Source organism: Episyrphus balteatus, chromosome 1 (assembly GCF_945859705.1).
Source record: "Episyrphus balteatus chromosome 1, idEpiBalt1.1, whole genome shotgun sequence".
NCBI lineage: Eukaryota > Metazoa > Arthropoda > Insecta > Diptera > Syrphidae > Episyrphus > Episyrphus balteatus.
In genome coordinates, this window is record NC_079134.1 from 51,404,766 (window position 1) to 51,421,615 (window position 16,850).

A 16,850-nucleotide genomic window follows, 5' to 3' on the forward strand; every position below is an offset into this window, starting at 1 on the left:
TTATTAGGGTGGCTGAACTCATTAAGCAGACGTCCGAGAAACCCGAAAGCAAAAATGAATAAAAATATACGTGTTTTTAATACAAATTCAAAGTTCCGGACTCAATACGCGTCCGCAGGAAAATCCCAGATCAACCTACCCACACTATGTAAAATATTGGAACGAATTCTTTTTAGCGAAGTTGACTTGCTTGGCTGACGTCTTGAGCGAAAAGAAAGTTATCGGGAGGATATTGAATTCACATATGGTGATTCGTTATGGAATAATCTGAAATGGAACGAAAACGCAAATGTGCAGCCTTTTGTACGTGGCAACTTGAAAAAATGTATTATCGACTTAACCTTATTCTGGTAACAGAATGCTGATTGCGTAAGTAAGCGACAATAACTTTTGCTTTTAACTTAGAGAAAACAAGATTTGTAGGTTTTTGAACAGTTTCGTGAATTTTGATTCATGTCAAGGATTTATTTTAGAAGATTCGTATGAATGTTTTTATTAGCGTCAAATGTTTGAGGATCGTTTCCTACAGGATTTGAAAAAAAGTGAGATTTATCATTGGTGATAACTAATTAAACCAACAATAAAAGTTATAGATTTTGAGACACCCAAGTGCACTTGAAACCGCTGTGTGACATAGCTTCTGTGTGATTAGTAATTTTTTTTATTCAATACAAATATTGTTTAAGTTACATGGAAATACATATTTTTTATTCAAGTTTTTTAAACTACATTAAACTGCCTCGTTAAGGTATGATATTATAATTATTAATATATTGATATAAATTATTAACAAAAAAAGCTTAAATTAAAATATTTCACTGTAGTTTCTCGCAATCACTACTTAAAAGCAATGCGATTTTTTCTGTAATTTGACCAACATCATTTTTAACTGCATGTTCTTTTAAAGGTTCGATGGACTTGTTTTCTTTGTTACTTCCTAAAACTAATTCAGCTTGTTCTTTGATTTCCTTCCATGCAAAATCGACATCTTTTTCCTCTGCATTATAGCCACAAACGACAAAACGCAAAAAATGTGTATCTTTGTATTTGGCTTGAATCAAATAAACCTTTTTACGGTCCATCAAACGATCAAGTAGACTCGTTGTTAAACTATTGTCTCCACGTAATCGGAAACATACCAATCCAAGAGCACGCTTGGCAACAATCTCAAAACGCTTATCATTCAAGACGAACTTTTCGAACTGCTCAGCAAGTGCAATGTGCTTGCGAACATGAGCCCTCAATCCTTCGGCTCCGATTGATCGGAAAGTAATCCAAACTTTTAGAGCTCTGAAGCGTCTTCCGAGTGAAATCTGCCAATGTCTGTAGTCTGGAACTTGAGATTTTCCTTCGTATTTATGCTTCAAGTAAATCCGATCCACGTTGAAGCTATCACTAACTTGATTAGCGTCACGAAGCCACATTGCACAACAATCGAAATTAACCAAAAGAAACTTATGGAGATTAAAGTTCAATGAATCTACCAACTCTAAGCCTCGAAGAAGCTCATTATATTCGGGAAGAGCGAATGCAGCTCCAGCATAAGCAGCGTCTACGTGCAGCCAAATATTTTCCTCTTTGCAAACTTGTCCTAAGCCCTGAACATCATCGTAGGCACATGTTCCAGTTGTTCCCACTGTTGCAATACAAATGATGGGGAACAAGCCTTTGGCTTTATCTTCTTCAACAGCTTGACGGAGAGCCTCTCCATGAAGAACCAAATCATCACCAGCTGGTAGAAGACGATATGGAACAGCTGATAGAACACAAGCTTTCTCAATACAGCTGTTACTTTGATCTCCTGAATAAGCCATCAAGCGACCACGAATTTCGCTCTCGGACAAATCTGGATGTTCTGTTTGAATTCGCTTAACTGCTTGTTCTCGAGCAGCTAACACTGCAACTAAAACTGATTCACTAGCGGAACCTTGAATAACACCACCGCCAGGTCCTTCGGATGAGTGCAGAAATTCACTAGGGAGATTGAGGAATTTTGCAAGCCAATCCATTACGACAACTTCTAGTTCGGTGCATGCTGGACTACAAATCTGAAATTATAAAGATTTATAGTTTACATTCAATTTTCTAAAATTATAATTTATGTTCTTCTAATCTACATATGATATCAAATCAACTACTAAAAATTGCTTTCCTTGTGTAACTAAGAAGGCAAATTATAATCCTTAAACCACAGGAAAAAAACCCTATGTAAAATAAAGGGGAAAAATTCATGTTTTTAAAATAACGCGATTTCAACATTCAACCGTATACTTTTTTCAATTGGATTTGAAATGATTTTAATGACAAACATTTTAAAACAAAATATAAAAAAAATTAAGATTTTGTTTTTTTTTATATTCAGGTTAAAGAATCTAATTTTTCCGTTCTCTCGAAAAAAACACGCATTCAATTTTGATATAGGGGAAGTGGGGGCAAGACCGCCTATGGAGGCAAGACGGTTTTCGTACTATGTTGTATGAAAAAAAAGTAAAATTGGCAACACTTGCAATATAAAATAGGTGCCCTTTGTTATGATCGTTTACGTCTGTAAGTTTTAGCAATTTCGGTTAAGACTCCGAAGAGTTACCGTAAATTTTGTAATTTTTCATCAAATTGTTATCGTTTATGTGAAAAGCCAGTTGTATTTTTGACACTGAAATAATTAAAAATTTTAACTTTTCCTTTTTTTATAATAGAAAGTGAATATTAAAACGTATTTTCTGCGAAAGAAGGAGTCCTAAAGATAAATACAAAAAAAAAAAAAATAATACAGAACATCAAATATGATATGACTGGGGCAAGCGAAATTGGAAGCTCTGGTAGCTTAAACAAAGTGAAAAAAGAAGTTCACCGTTAAATCTTCCAAAAAGCTAAGCAACAGGCGCCAAACAATACTGTAATTGCTGATTCTGATGAAAAGGACTTTGCAGATTGTATTTGTACCTACTATCTGCAACTGTTTTCTTGATCCAATTCAAAGTATTGTTGAATTGAGTGCAAAATGTGTACTAATTGGTACCAAAAAGCTTGTGCTGGAGTGAGAACTAATGAAAATATAGCATAATTGTGTTATGATTGCAAATAGAATGCATTTAAAACAAAAGAAACGGTTTTTCTACCAACAAAATTTGATAGGGCGGTCTTACCCCCATGTGGGGGCAAGACGGTTTTTTAATTAATGTTTTTTCAAAACGTATTATCTTTTGTTCAGTATTTTTTATTTTCTTTATAATAATGAGAGTTTCTGCAAAAAACATTAAACTTAATGAATAAAAACTTTATTCTATTTAAAAGATGTTTTTTATTGGTTTTTAAGACAGCCAAAAACTAAGTGGGCCGTCTTGCCCCCACTTCCCCTACATACTCTTGGTTCTTGGTTCATGGTTATTATACCAAGTGCAGCAATTTTACCGAATTCAACAGGTATACGGATTGGAGAAAGGATGATTCATATATCTCCAATATAAATAATGAACTAAAAAAACTAAATTAATCTGATAACAACCCTATGGAATTGTTTAGCCACATCAAAAAATTCAACCTTTTAAATTGAAAAACATTATATGACTCAAACTTCAAGTAAATCCGTTTACATCAGGGGCATACAAGCATTTGGGGCAGTCGAGGCAGTGCTCCGGGGTCCCCCAACGGATGCCAGGGCCCAACTCGAAATTATGTGTCAAAGAAACCTGTTTCTATAAATAAATTATAACTGAACAACCAGATCTCAGAAAAACTCTTGAATTTCATTTATGAATAGAGCTTAAGAGATCATTCATTTGATATCTCCCGATAAATTTGGAGGAAATTAAAAAAAAAAACATTTTTTTGGCATGCGTGTACACACCCCTTTTATTTTTTCGAAAAAAAAAATTCACGAATGGGGTCGCACGTACTTGCTCTTATGGTAAAAGTAATTCTTATGTTAAAGCTTTTTACTGAACAAAATTAGAAAAAAATTAAAATTTGATATTTTTGAACAGTTTCCTAATATAAGCAGGTAAAATAAAACCTGTTTTTATAATTAATTAAATACCACTTTAAATGACCTTTTACATTTAACCAAGTATGCCATTTGATTTCTTGCATAAAAAGGAATTTTTAGAAAAAAAAAATTTAAAAATCATTAGTAGCTCAGGGAAATTAGTCAAAATATGGGCATGAAATCGCATTTTTCGCGGGACAAAATTTTTTTCATGGAATGTGTTCGGGGGGTTGTCCTTATCATAAAAGTCAATTTGTTGGGATAATTGGAGGTTGGGAACAGCCGCCATCTTGGAAAAGAGATTGGTATCGTTTTTATTGAATAACTCCATTGTTATTCATTTTAACAAAAACTGACAAAGGTAAGACTTATTAACAATAAAATTATCTAAAAAATCATATACAAAACAATTCCGTGAGTTGATTAAATAAAATTTTATAGTTCGTCAAAGTGCGTGTTTGTATCGCAAGGTTGGGTCAAAATGACATTTGTTCATATATCTGACGAACTTTTGATTTGTTTGGATAATTCTTCAGAAATGAATTATAGTATTTATAATTATCTATAAAATGAGACCACAATCGTTATTGTGACCATCATATTGTAGAAGTAATCTAACTCCGAAACTCTCCATGTACTAGTCAAAAGTGAGAAAAAAGCTGGTTTTTTGCTAGTAGGCCGAGCAAATTGTGGGAGTAGAGGTACAACCAAAATATAAGTACACAGTTTTGCAGCCATACGCGTCTTAATATCGATTTCAAATGTCTGACAACTCTAATTTTGTGCTTTATACGGCTTTCGGGGGGTTAAATAACTTAAGTTTTCCACTTAATGTAAATGGGCTAAATTTATACTTTTTGAAATTATAAATATACAAGCTGGTGCTTTATTATTTTTCCTAAATCTAGACACCCCAATCTTGAGGATGTGACCAATAGAACTCAAGATATAAGCCGTTGATGCGATTATGTTTTAGAGGCTTTTTTGTTTAGATTTTGTTTATTTATTTGAATTGAAAAGCGTGATACGGTTAGTTAAAAATGCTTATATCGTGAGTTCTATTAACCCGATCGCAGAGATTGAGGTGTCCAGATTTAGGAAAAGTGATAGAGCATCAGCTTTTATATTTATAATTGGAAATAGTATAAATTTAGCCCATTCACATTAAGTGGAAATCTTAAGTTATTTAACCCCCCGAAAGCCGTATAAAGCACAAAATTAGAGTTGTCAGACATTTGAAATCGATATTAAGACGCGTATGGCTGCAAAACTGTGTACTTATATTTTGGTTGTACCTCTACTCCCACAATTTGCTCGGCCTACTAGCAAAAAACCAGCTTTTTTCTCACTTTTGACTAGTACATGGAGAGTTTCGGAGTTAGATTACTTCTACAATATGATGGTCACAATAACGATTGTGGTCTCATTTTATAGATAATTATAAATACTATAATTCATTTCTGAAGAATTATCCAAACAAATCAAAAGTTCGTCAGATATATGAACAAATGTCATTTTGACCCAACCTTGCGATACAAACACGCACTTTGACGAACTTTAAAATTTTATTTAATCAACTCACGGAATTGTTTTGTATATCATTGTTTAGATAATTTTATTGTTAATAAGTCCTACCTTTGTCATTTTCTGTTAAAATGAATAACAATGGAGTTATTCAATAAAAACGATACCAATCTCTTTTCCAAGATGGCGGCTGTTCCCAACCTCCAATTATCCCAACAAATTGACTTTTATGATAAGGACAACCCCCCGAACACATTCCATGAAAAAAATTTTGTCCCGCGAAAAATGCGATTTAATTTACTAATTTCCCTGGGCTATAGAGCCGTTTTCAAAAAACAATAATTTTTTATATAGATATCAAAATTTTCTAACATTTAAAAAAAAAAAGGTTGGTATGCCATTTTTAAGAAAATATAATACACATAAAAAAGAAAGTTTCGATAAAATTCACTAACCCTTTTACAAAAAATATTTTTTAATAATCCAAAAATGTGTTTTTTGAAAAATTTTTAAAATTTTTATATGATGATTGTTTTAAAGTTTCTGTATATTTGGGTCGAAATCTGGGTTCGAATTACGGCATACTTTCGTTAACGTATGGTCGCTTTATGTCCCTTTCTTTTTCTACTGATTAAATGGAGACATCAAGAGTCAAAACGTTCACGTATGATCGTCGTCGTGTGCCGTGATTTGACCCCTGTCGTTAACGACAAAATCATAATTAAAAAAAACCGTTCTATGACAGGTTAGAGCGGTTTTTGAAAAAAATTAACTTCTATATTTCCTTTAGGTATATGACAGGTATCGTTTTTTTTTTTTGGTCCTTAAAATTTCAAGTTCTTCTCTAGGGAATCACCCAAAACTATTAACTACCAAGTTTGAAGAGTATCGCGAGTACGAATCCTAAACTTGCCCTGTAGTACCTATGTATTCCACAATTAAAAAATGTGGATTTGTAATTTTTCACCTAAATGCATAGGCCTGTTAATTATGGACTTTGGTCAAAAGATATCAGCTTCGTAATCTAAAATTTATGATGTTTGGTCGGAAAAAATCTCAGGAACCAGACCACCAAGAAACTTTTAGTTTTCACTTATGAATAGAGCTTAAAAAGACCTTTATTTTGACATCTTACTTGATTAAGAGTTAAATATTTTTTTTTTGCCTCGGCCAAAGTTTGTTCTTGGCCAAAGAAAGATTGCAAATATCTTTGGGTACCTCAAAACTTTCTGACAGGCTTTAGTTCTGATCCACAGTGATGATCAAATGCGAAGCTACTAGTGACTCCATAAGCGAAGAGTTTATGAGAATAATTTCTGGTTTCTCTTGTCATAAAAAAATGCTCCTTCAAAAAATTCAGCTTGTCACATTTTTGTGAGGTCAACCAAGATAAAATCTTACAGGGGGATAACTAGCGTGAAGCAGATACTTGGGAAAGGAATAAGATATTGGTAACTAGAAATGCTCCACCATCATGTACATAACAGTCTTTCGACTTTCGTCTTGAATTTATAAATAAAACTTATATAATTTCCAAAGCTCGCTACGCATACAAAGCATTTAGTTTGGGATTAAAAAATATTTTCACAAATCACAATAAATAATATTATCTCTTATAAAATAATACACCAGCATAATTAACCAGTTTTTTTAAGGAGAAAGTTACCAAAAAAAAAACTACTTCTTCGCTTCACCAAAAGTAAATAAAGAAAAAAAAAAATTGACACCCAAAAATAACACAGCCAAAGTAAATATAAAAAGAGTTGTTGTTACCTAGAAACAACAATATGGGATAATATTGACATACCCAACTAAAACCAATCACTCCGAACCCACTGGATAGCATTTCTCCCACAATTGATGGAAATGATGTTGCTGTTGGATAATAAGCGTGCATATTTGGAGATTGCCAATGTGTAAGTCCGGGCATTATAGTTGTATTGATGTCCGATAATATGTTCTGCCACTTTTCTGGAGCTTCTGGGATTTCTTTTGGGAGTAGGTCAAACAAATATCCAGGTGAAACTGATGGTAATACATCGCTAAAAAAGAAAAAAAAAGGAAATCCGTGAACATTGAAATGCGTTTTATTCTTTTCGGTGTTCTTACCGTTCACGAATAGTGTCCATGTAATCGGCAATGAAATCAATTGCTGCCTTGCCAAATTCACGAAACTCCTTTGAATCCATGTTTAATTCGTATTTTATCTAAAAAAAACACACAAAATACAAAATTTTTATTAAAAAACGGAGAATTCAAAAGTTGGTCTTAAAATTTTAGGTCCAAATAAAGTAAAGTGAACATTATATCGAAAATGTTCTAAATGCATTCAAAGTTCAAAACAAACGTTTTTGAAATATTTCTTTTATACTTTTGAGTTATAACATCTTTTAATGAAATTTCGTTCAAAATTCTTTTATTACTTGAAACTTTGCCGGTAAATAATATCTATAAATTTGGAGCTGAGACTCAAAGTTCGATATGCTTTTAAACTTAAAATTAAAAAAATACAGAAAACACTCACATCGTTTGCTTGTTATCACTTTATTAAATGTATATTTTGTGTTAAAATCTCTCATAAAATTTCAATTTTTTATCAATTATCTCTTATAACCATATTTTTTGTATTTATTCAAGTTCAAAAAATCACTTTCATTTTCTCTCGTGATGCTGCTGCTGTCACTGACACTGACTCTTACCAAATGATCTGCAGCATTCCATTGTAAGATTTTATAAACTTGAAAGTGGATAACGAAAACAAACGACCGATGTTAAACTACGACGAACGACGACGGATGTATCTCATGTCGAAAGTTATGCATTCTGTATCTTAAACTTTGTTTTTGTTTTTTTTTTTTTTGTTTGGACCTTCTGGAGGGGCATCAGCATCATCGACCGATCGTCAGAGACAACAAGTTGCACGAACACTTAATTAAAGGTTTTCGAATTTGATGAAGGTGAAGCTCACCATACAATATAAATGAGGTCGCAAATAAACGTTGGTTGGATAAAAAAAAAGTTAGTTAAGGTAGGTACCTACTTAGAACTCAGATGGGATATGATAATTTGATTCTTTATCTATACTCATGTTTCAATGTAGGTACACTACATAAGTATCAATGGAAAATTTTCAGTTAAAAAAAAGGTGAGGTTCTATCTAAGATTGTAATAGATCTTTCCTTGAATATAACAACAAACTTGAAGTAAATAATTGTATTTTGACATAAGAGTTTAGTGATTGTTTAAGTATTCTTTGCCATATTCATAGTTTATAAGGGCAAAAAGTCTATTTCACAACTTAAAGAAATAATATGTAATTTATACATACATTCAAAAATTGTTACATTGTAGATAGTTTATTAATAATATTCAACATAAGATTAAATTTATTTAAACCATATTTGTATCAGTTAATATTTAGTAACAATAACAAATCGAATACTTTCTTTAAGTATTTCAGAGTATTTATAACACAGTAATAGAAGAAAGTGAAAGAAGGGAAAAAAGTTGTAACCTTTACAATAAATGAACATAAGGGGGTCAAAATTCTTAAAATCGATATCTTTAAAAAGGCATATTTAAGACAAAAAATATGTTCCCAAGACTTGTAGCTGAGCTAATTTTACTTGAAATTGTCCTTTGATGTTTTCTTGTATCACTTACAGTTTAGAAATTACAAAATTTCAAGCTTTCAATATTTTAAATGCAAAAACGCTAATTTCAATATTATTAGCGGGCAAAATATTGTTCAAAAAATTCTGCTTTAAAATTAATGTTATTAATAAAAGGTGCATTTGGGAAAAATCAGTTCGGAAAGCATAGAGTTATGCAAATAGTGCATTTTTTGATATTTTAAATATTTTAAACAACCCTTAGAGGTAAGAAAGAAATAACTGAAAATGAGATACTTTGCGATCTCGGTGGATCTTAAAAGCAAATAAAAAAAAATATTTTTGGAAATTAAAAAAAATTGCATTAAAAAATTTTTGTTGCAACTGTAAAATATTTGCATTAAAAATATATCTATTGCAAATAAAAAAAAAAAAAATTCAATACAAAATGTGTGGATTAAATATTTGTTTTTTAATAGTCATCGAATTTCTTACAATTTTGGAGATTTGACCATTCAAGGGTTGTATGAAATCATTTCATTTTTTATGTATTTGCTTTCCATTACAAATAAAAAAAAATATATTTATTGCAAATAAAAAAAATTTGCGTTAAAAAAAAATATTTATTGCAACTAAAAATATCTTGCATCAAAAAAAATTTTTATTGCAAATGAAAAAAATTTGCATTGAAAATAAAATTTTTATTGCAAATATAAATATTTTGCATAGAAAAAAAAAAATGAAAAATTTTCTGTACCTATTGAAAAAAAAATTATTGCAAAATGTGTGCATTAAATATTTTTTTTACACTCCTCGAATTTCTTACAACAAATTTGACTACTTGACCTTATATTATCTTCAATATTATATATGAAAAAGTTTATGCATATGTATACCTATGGTCAAATAGCCAAAGTTGTAAGAAATTCGACGAGTATTGAAAAAAAAAATATTAAATTTTTTTTTTTCAATGCAAAATATTTTTCTTTGCAATAAAAATTTTATTTTCAATGCAGTTTTTCATTTGCAATAAAATTTTTTTTTCATGCAAAATATTTTTAGTTGCAATAAATATTTTTTTTTCAATGCAAATATTTTTCAGTTGCATTAAATTTTTTTTTTCAATCCAAATATTTTTCAGTTAACATAAATATTTTTTTTTTGCAATGCAAACATTTTTCAGTTGCAATAAAATTTTTTTTTTAAATGCGAATATTTTTCAGTTAGGAAAATTTTTATTTTTCAATGTAGAATTTTTTTTATTTGCAATAAAATTTTATTTTAATGCAAAATATTTTTAGTTGCAATTCAAATTTTATTTTCAATGCAATTTTTTTCATTTGCAATATATTTTTTTTTAATGCAAAATATTTTTATATGTTTTTTTCATGCAAATATTATTCAGTTGTAATACATTTTTTTTATTAATGATAAATATATAAATAAATATTTTTTTGTTAATGAAATTTTTTTTTATTTGGAATAAATGTTTCTTTTTTTAAATTTCAAATGCATTTTTTTTTTTTCAATTGATATTTTTACAACCCTGGTCGAGGTACTGAAAAAGTAAAAGGAAAGTATTTTAGTCGAGATCAGTGAGGAAAAGGCTCGTGAAAACTGGGGGGTGGGACCCTCACATAAACGGCTCAACGTTTATAAATCTTATTGCAACAGATTTGAAAGAATTTGGAAAAAAAATTGGCCAACATTATTCGAACGGCACTGTATTTGATTCATTGATTGACGACTAAATAAAGTTAATTGTGTGAAAATGATTCATAAACGTCAACTGATTTCCTTACATTAATCTGTCGACAATAATAACTTGAATATTCCTATTTTATTTTTTTTTGGAGTATTCAGTTGTTAATATGAATGTTACTATGAACACATACGAAATTAATATTTCATTTTCAAAAGAAACTAAAATTTTGTTTGACAAAAAAATGTTACGTATTCGTCACAGTGACCGCTGAGGTTTAAATTTTGAAAATCAAAAGATATTCATTCATTTGTTGGTTGTTAAAACATTGTAGGTGCTAAAGGGTAAGGTAATATGCTATTGCAAAATAACGGTGAATTTGTTTCGGGTTTGAAATAAAATAAAAAGAATTAAAAATGTGCATTAATATAGACAGTGGGAGACGTTCATGTACCATTATCACTGTACAAATACATGTATGCACGTTTATTAATTAAAACAAGTAAATTATGTAAAAAATGTCCAATTGAAACAGATTCCAACAACTACAGTCTAGCAAAAAGACTTATCAAATAATGATCTACTAATTATTTAATTTTTGTTCTGATTACTTATAATAATATTTTAATCATTATTCATTTATTAATGTATGATGTAAGTGTTATTTTGTAAACAAAGTGTGTTTTAATTAGTTTTCCTACACTGTTTATCAAATAATATAATATAGAGTTACCTAATTAAAAATGGGCAGATCGCATAGGATCGCTCCAATTTTGTTTTTCAAATTCTGAGGGTAAATTTCCATTTGCCCGTAATCTTCGTGACTTGTATTAGTCGTTGACTATCGTCATTATGTTAATGATCTTCGTGACTTTTATGTGCACATATCTTCGATGTACTTACGTACATTTGTTATTGACTTGGAACCTTTCTAAGAGTTGTTTTTTTTTAAGTAAGTACATTTCTCTTAGATCGAAAACTTGTTCGGAAATGGAATATAACTTTTATTGGGAAAGATGATTGGAGGTATGCATATTCAGACGCTTAACGCACTGGTTGATAAGTAGCAAATGACAAATGGCATGAAACTGTGCGGTTTTCAAATATTGTTTGGTTTAATTGATTTTATAAGATCTTTAATAATTTTCTTTTTCAGGAGTCCGGATTTAAATCAATTTGTCAATTTTATATAAATAATTTTAATTGTATTCAATATTAAGATAACTTGTTTGTATTTTCAACAATGTAGGATAGTAATGACAACAAAAGTTATTTAACTATAGCCGATTGCCGCTCAGTTTTACTACAGGTAGTTGATCAATTTGCAATTTAGTATTTAAACAATTACATTTTATTTGCAATTGTGTTACAATTATATTTACAATTATATATTTTAATATATAAATTTAAAAGTATTAAATTTTTAAAATTAAATTAATTATGAAATTAAAGTTTGTATACGATATCCGGTAGCTTATTATCTATTATGCTAGCAACGGAAAAAAGCATATCAATGGGATTACTCCAGTCAAAGCGTCGGAAAAAAGGGCCTCACCTTGCGCAGAGAGGCACTGTTAGTTTTTATTTCATGGATCGATAGGGGTATATTTAAAAGGCTTAAACCCAATTTCTCACCACCTGATCATTCTTTTTAGCGGAGTTATTCACAAAAATGCAGTTTTTGGGATATTTTACTTCTAAGCTAATATCTTTGCTCCAGATTGTCGTAGACCAAAAAATAAACATACATTTTCTTTCTTATAATATTTTCTATCGTTGTATGTAATTTCATTGTATTTGAGTGAGTAAATATAAAATGGCAGCCATTTAAAGTCAAATTCTTGTTGTTAAAAAACACATTTTTGTCATTATTTCGAAAAAAGCTTATATCATGATTGACATTTTTCTAACCTATTTTGTAGCCCTGTTCATGTCCTGCATTTTAAAATAAAAATGAGCTCTTTATCACCAAAGATGGCCGAGCTATTGATAAATGAACGCATGCAAAACCGGTGCGAAAACACCCTAAAATATCGTTTTTTGGGAATAACTCGACTTCAAAATGTCCTACGGCAAAAATAAAGCAATGAATTGTTTGTTACAACATTTTCTATCAATTTAGTGCACATTCTTTTTGTTGAAACAAATAAAAAATAAGTAATATTAAGTCAAAGTCGTTTTTTTGTTTAGCAAACTCTTGCCTTCTTATTTTGCAAACGGTGCGAGTATTGGCTAAGAAAATAAAATATTATTGTAGTCCTTTAAATTATCTACTATTAAAAAAAAATTAGCTGTCTACGACTCACACGAGCCGAGAAATTAATTTTTTAAAAAAGGTCCAAATGACCAACGAAAAAACATAAGACAAATTCTCTAATAACAAGAAACAATGAAAACAACCCCTCTCACTGAGAACTAGTATTCGAATCATAAACAAGGGAAATTTTTTTGGATTTTCGTACGGATTAATGCTTTCTTAAAATTATAATAACTCGGCTCTCGTGGGTCGTAGAAAGCTAAAGCTAAAACGAAGATCCGAGGAAGCCTTCATGTTAAAAATACCATCTCCCAAAAAATTGAACACGACCGACTCAGTTGGTATTGTCATGTTCAAAGGAGAGATCCTGAGAACCCCGTCAAAAAAGCAATATCATATAACGTTCCAACACGAAATAAAAAGAAAGGTAGGCCTAAAAACTCCTGGTACAAGCAAATGCAAAAACACCAGCATTCAGTTGGCCTTAGAAACGGAACAATACAAAACCGGGAGGCTTGTCGCCGATTTCTGAGGTCAACCCGGCGAACCCCACAGGCGGATCACTAGTGTGAAGCAGTAATGTGGGAAGGTTATGATCCCCTCGACATCGAGATCATAACAGCGCCGAGAAAAGGAAGAAGAAGAAGATTTTTTATTTGTTTCAACAAAAAGAATGTGCACTAAATTGATAGAAAATGTTGTAACAAACAATTCATTGCTTTATTTTTTGCCGTAGGACATTTTGAAGTCGAGTTATTCCCAAAAAACCATATTTTTGGGTGTTTTCGCACCGGTTTTGCATGCGTTCATTTATCAAGTTCTCGGCCATCTTTAGTGATAAAGAGCTCATTTTTTCTTTAAAATGCAGGACATGAACAGGGCTACAAAATAGGTCAGAAAAATGTCAATCATGATATAAGCTTTTTTCGAAATAATGACAAAAATGTGTTTTTTAACAACAAGAATTTGACTTTAAATGGCTGCCATTTTATATTTACTCACTCAAATACAATGAAATTACATACAACGATAGAAAATATTATAAGGAAGAGAATGTATGTTTATTTTTTGGTCTACGACAATCTGGAGCAAAGATATTAGCCTAGAAGTAAAATATCCCAAAAAATGCATTTTTGTGAATAACTCCGCTAAAAGAATGATCAGGTGGTGAGAAATTGGGTTTAAGCCTTTTAAATATACCCCTATCGATCCATGAAATAAAAACAGACAGTGCCTCTCAGCGCAAGGTCAAATGACGCTTTGACTGGAGTAGATATGACAGTCAAAGTTTTGTGTTATACTTCAAAAGTAATATTGTATGTATGTATGTAGGATTGTAGGTATATTGTTTGTGAGTAAAACTTTTTAGTTACATAGGAGGTGTCTTAAAAACGTCAAGAAGGATGAGACAACCCATCAGGTTGTGATAGATATCAGGAAAAATAAGCTAGGTACTTTAAAATCTGTAATAAAGTTTAGTTTTTGTTTTAATTTAATTTAAAAAAAAATTTCTAATATATGGGCTATGAATGAGAATTGGCGCCACATTTGACTTTGAATAATAAAAAATTCTATTAATATTTTGTTTGTTTTGTTTTTTTGTAATATCTTAAAAATAAACTGAATTTAAGAAGCTGAAGTTGAAAATATTTGATTCTTATTTGAAAGGGGTGTGTTGGCACCTGCACTAAAGTCATAATTCACACTAGTTGCACATTGTCCTAGTGCACTGTGGTGTATGTGTGCTTTTTTTATTTATTAATTGGAGTTTTTTTTTTTAACAGCATGTGAAAGTTGGGGAAGACAAGACAGTTTATTGATTTTATAAGGATTTCTATTTTTTAAATAAACAATCTCAAAAATGAGAGAGAAAAAAAGTCTCGAAATGGACAGAAAGTAAATTGCACAAAAAACAGCAAATTTACTTTGCAGATATAAGTTTGTCGATCAAAATTAAAAATAAAATATATATAGTGGAGTAACTAAAGCAAATTATTAGGGAACCCGGCCAAACAGTTCTGATTTTGATGATCTTTTTTTTTCAACAGTCGGTAATTAAAAATACTTCAAAGTCTGTAGGTTAAAAATTGTCGATGTTGCCGTATTGTTTTTTAAAATTAAAATATTTTTTTTTTTTTTACAAAACCATTTTTTTGCTTAAATTTCATAAAATAAATGATTCTCTAGGTAATTTAAGGAAAAACTATATATGGAAATAATATATTTATTTTTAAAAATATTTTGGCCATAGATATGATAAGTTAAATTCCGAAGAAGAAAAGGTAATGTATATGATATTTTTGAAAAAAAAAGCTAAAATTAATCCAAATTCATTGGATTTTTCGATAAAAGCTTAATTTATGCATTGAAATAATTGATTTTCTCAAAGACTTTGGCAAATAAGAACTTTAAACTTTTGCTTTTTTACTTTCGACAGTAAGGGCTATTGAATGAAAAACTTTGCATGTATTTAAATGTTGAACTTAAAAAAAAAAATAGTTAATTTTTTTTCAAAACTTTTATTAAAAAAAGTTCTTTGAAAATGAAATACTTTTTAATTTTTTCATAAACTGTTATACATATTGACATTTCTTTTTATAATTTCAAATCATAATAATAGTGGCCAAAAAAAATTGAAAACTAAATGCATTTAATACCTATTAGGAAAAGGTTTTAAAAACGACATGTTAAAATTTTTTCAATTATTATTTTTTTTTTTTTCAAAAATCTGAGTTTAATTACCATTTTTTCAAAAACCGTTTCCTCAATTTACTTAATTTTAATTTTACAAATATGTATGAAGCTTCTAGCTTTTTAAAAGTGTATATTAAAATATTGTAGGTGTTGCCATTGTGTTCAAATATTTTTTTTTGTAAAGTCAATTTGTGAGAAAATTGCTTTTTTTAATTGTCCTTCACTCCCATATAGTTGTTTTCCCTTAATTGCCTAGACCCTACACAATCTTTTAGCATTAATAAATTTATGAAATTTAAGCAAAATTTTTAAAAAAATTTTTTGTTCACAAAAGTCTTCAGTTAAATTTAAAAAATCAAAACGGCAACAGTGGCAATTTTTAATCTATGAACTTTAAAGTATTTTTTATTACCGACGGACTTAAAGAGCATCAAAATCAGAGCTATTCGGCCGGGTTCCCTAATATTGACATTTTTTGAGCTTTAGTTACTTCACTTTTGAAAAAACAACTCGGATTGACACACAGTAAAACTAAAATAACATAACTTCGTACCTCATAAGATTTTATTATGGTATGTACAAATTTGGCATTTATCACCATTTTATGCTCACAGTCGATCACAGTACAAGTGTTGCCGATCACAGTGCATATTGGCAATAAATTTTTAAATTATTAAAAACGATGTATTTTAATATCAATTAGGTAATATCACTTCAGTATAATTACATCTTCAAAATCAATAGTTATGTTTTCACTTTATAGACTTTTTGCTTACCTTCACTGTAATACTCTTGAATATTAATTAAACCACTTTAAGGTATTTTATTTTGAGACTGAACAATAAAATCCGCCTTTAAGTTTTGAATACCTTTATTTGTAAAAATAATAAAATTAATTAATAGCAACATCATGAACTAATAAAAATATGCTTATGAAAGCATAAATAATAATATTGTCATGACATGCAATTGTGTTGTAATAGGTCAGTTTGAACTTTGATGACAAAGCATGCATTTGTATAAATCCAACATTTATTGGAGAAAAAAACAATCAAAACATCGACCAAATGCGTCATG

At 29.9% G+C, this 16,850-nt stretch overlaps 1 protein-coding gene across 2 annotated transcripts; it reads right to left on the bottom strand.

Moving 5' to 3' along the window:
• Positions 1 to 718: 718 nt before the first annotated feature.
• On the bottom strand, positions 719 to 16,644 carry LOC129906046 (3,4-dihydroxyphenylacetaldehyde synthase 2). Of its 2 annotated transcripts, none has more exons than XM_055981668.1 (4): positions 16,550 to 16,644; positions 7,619 to 7,716; positions 7,317 to 7,551; positions 719 to 2,048 (listed from the first exon to the last, which is right to left on the bottom strand). In XM_055981668.1, the coding sequence occupies exons 2-4, from the start codon at positions 7,696 to 7,698 to the stop codon at positions 816 to 818; spliced, it is 1,548 nt and encodes a 515-aa protein (XP_055837643.1). In that variant the 5' UTR covers positions 7,699 to 7,716; positions 16,550 to 16,644; the 3' UTR covers positions 719 to 815. The 2 variants fall into 2 exon arrangements, with proteins under 2 accessions (XP_055837643.1, XP_055837642.1); XM_055981667.1 differs by lacking the exon at positions 16,550 to 16,644 and adding an exon at positions 8,034 to 8,278.
• Between the last annotated feature and the right edge of the window lie 206 nt (positions 16,645 to 16,850).

What these genes read in the sequence shown, in the direction of transcription:
- LOC129906046 (XM_055981668.1), bottom strand. Translation starts at nt 7,698, where the DNA reads ATGGATTCAAAGGAGTTTCGTGAATTTGGCAAGGCAGCAATTGATTTC. An exon ending in ATGGACACTATTCGTGAACG is followed by an intron (nt 7,552 to 7,618) that starts GTAAGAACACCG and finishes TTTCTTTTTTAG; the next exon opens with CGATGTATTACCATCAGTTT. An exon ending in GAGTGATTGGTTTTAGTTGG is followed by an intron (nt 2,049 to 7,316) that starts GTATGTCAATAT and finishes TTATAATTTCAG; the next exon opens with ATTTGTAGTCCAGCATGCAC.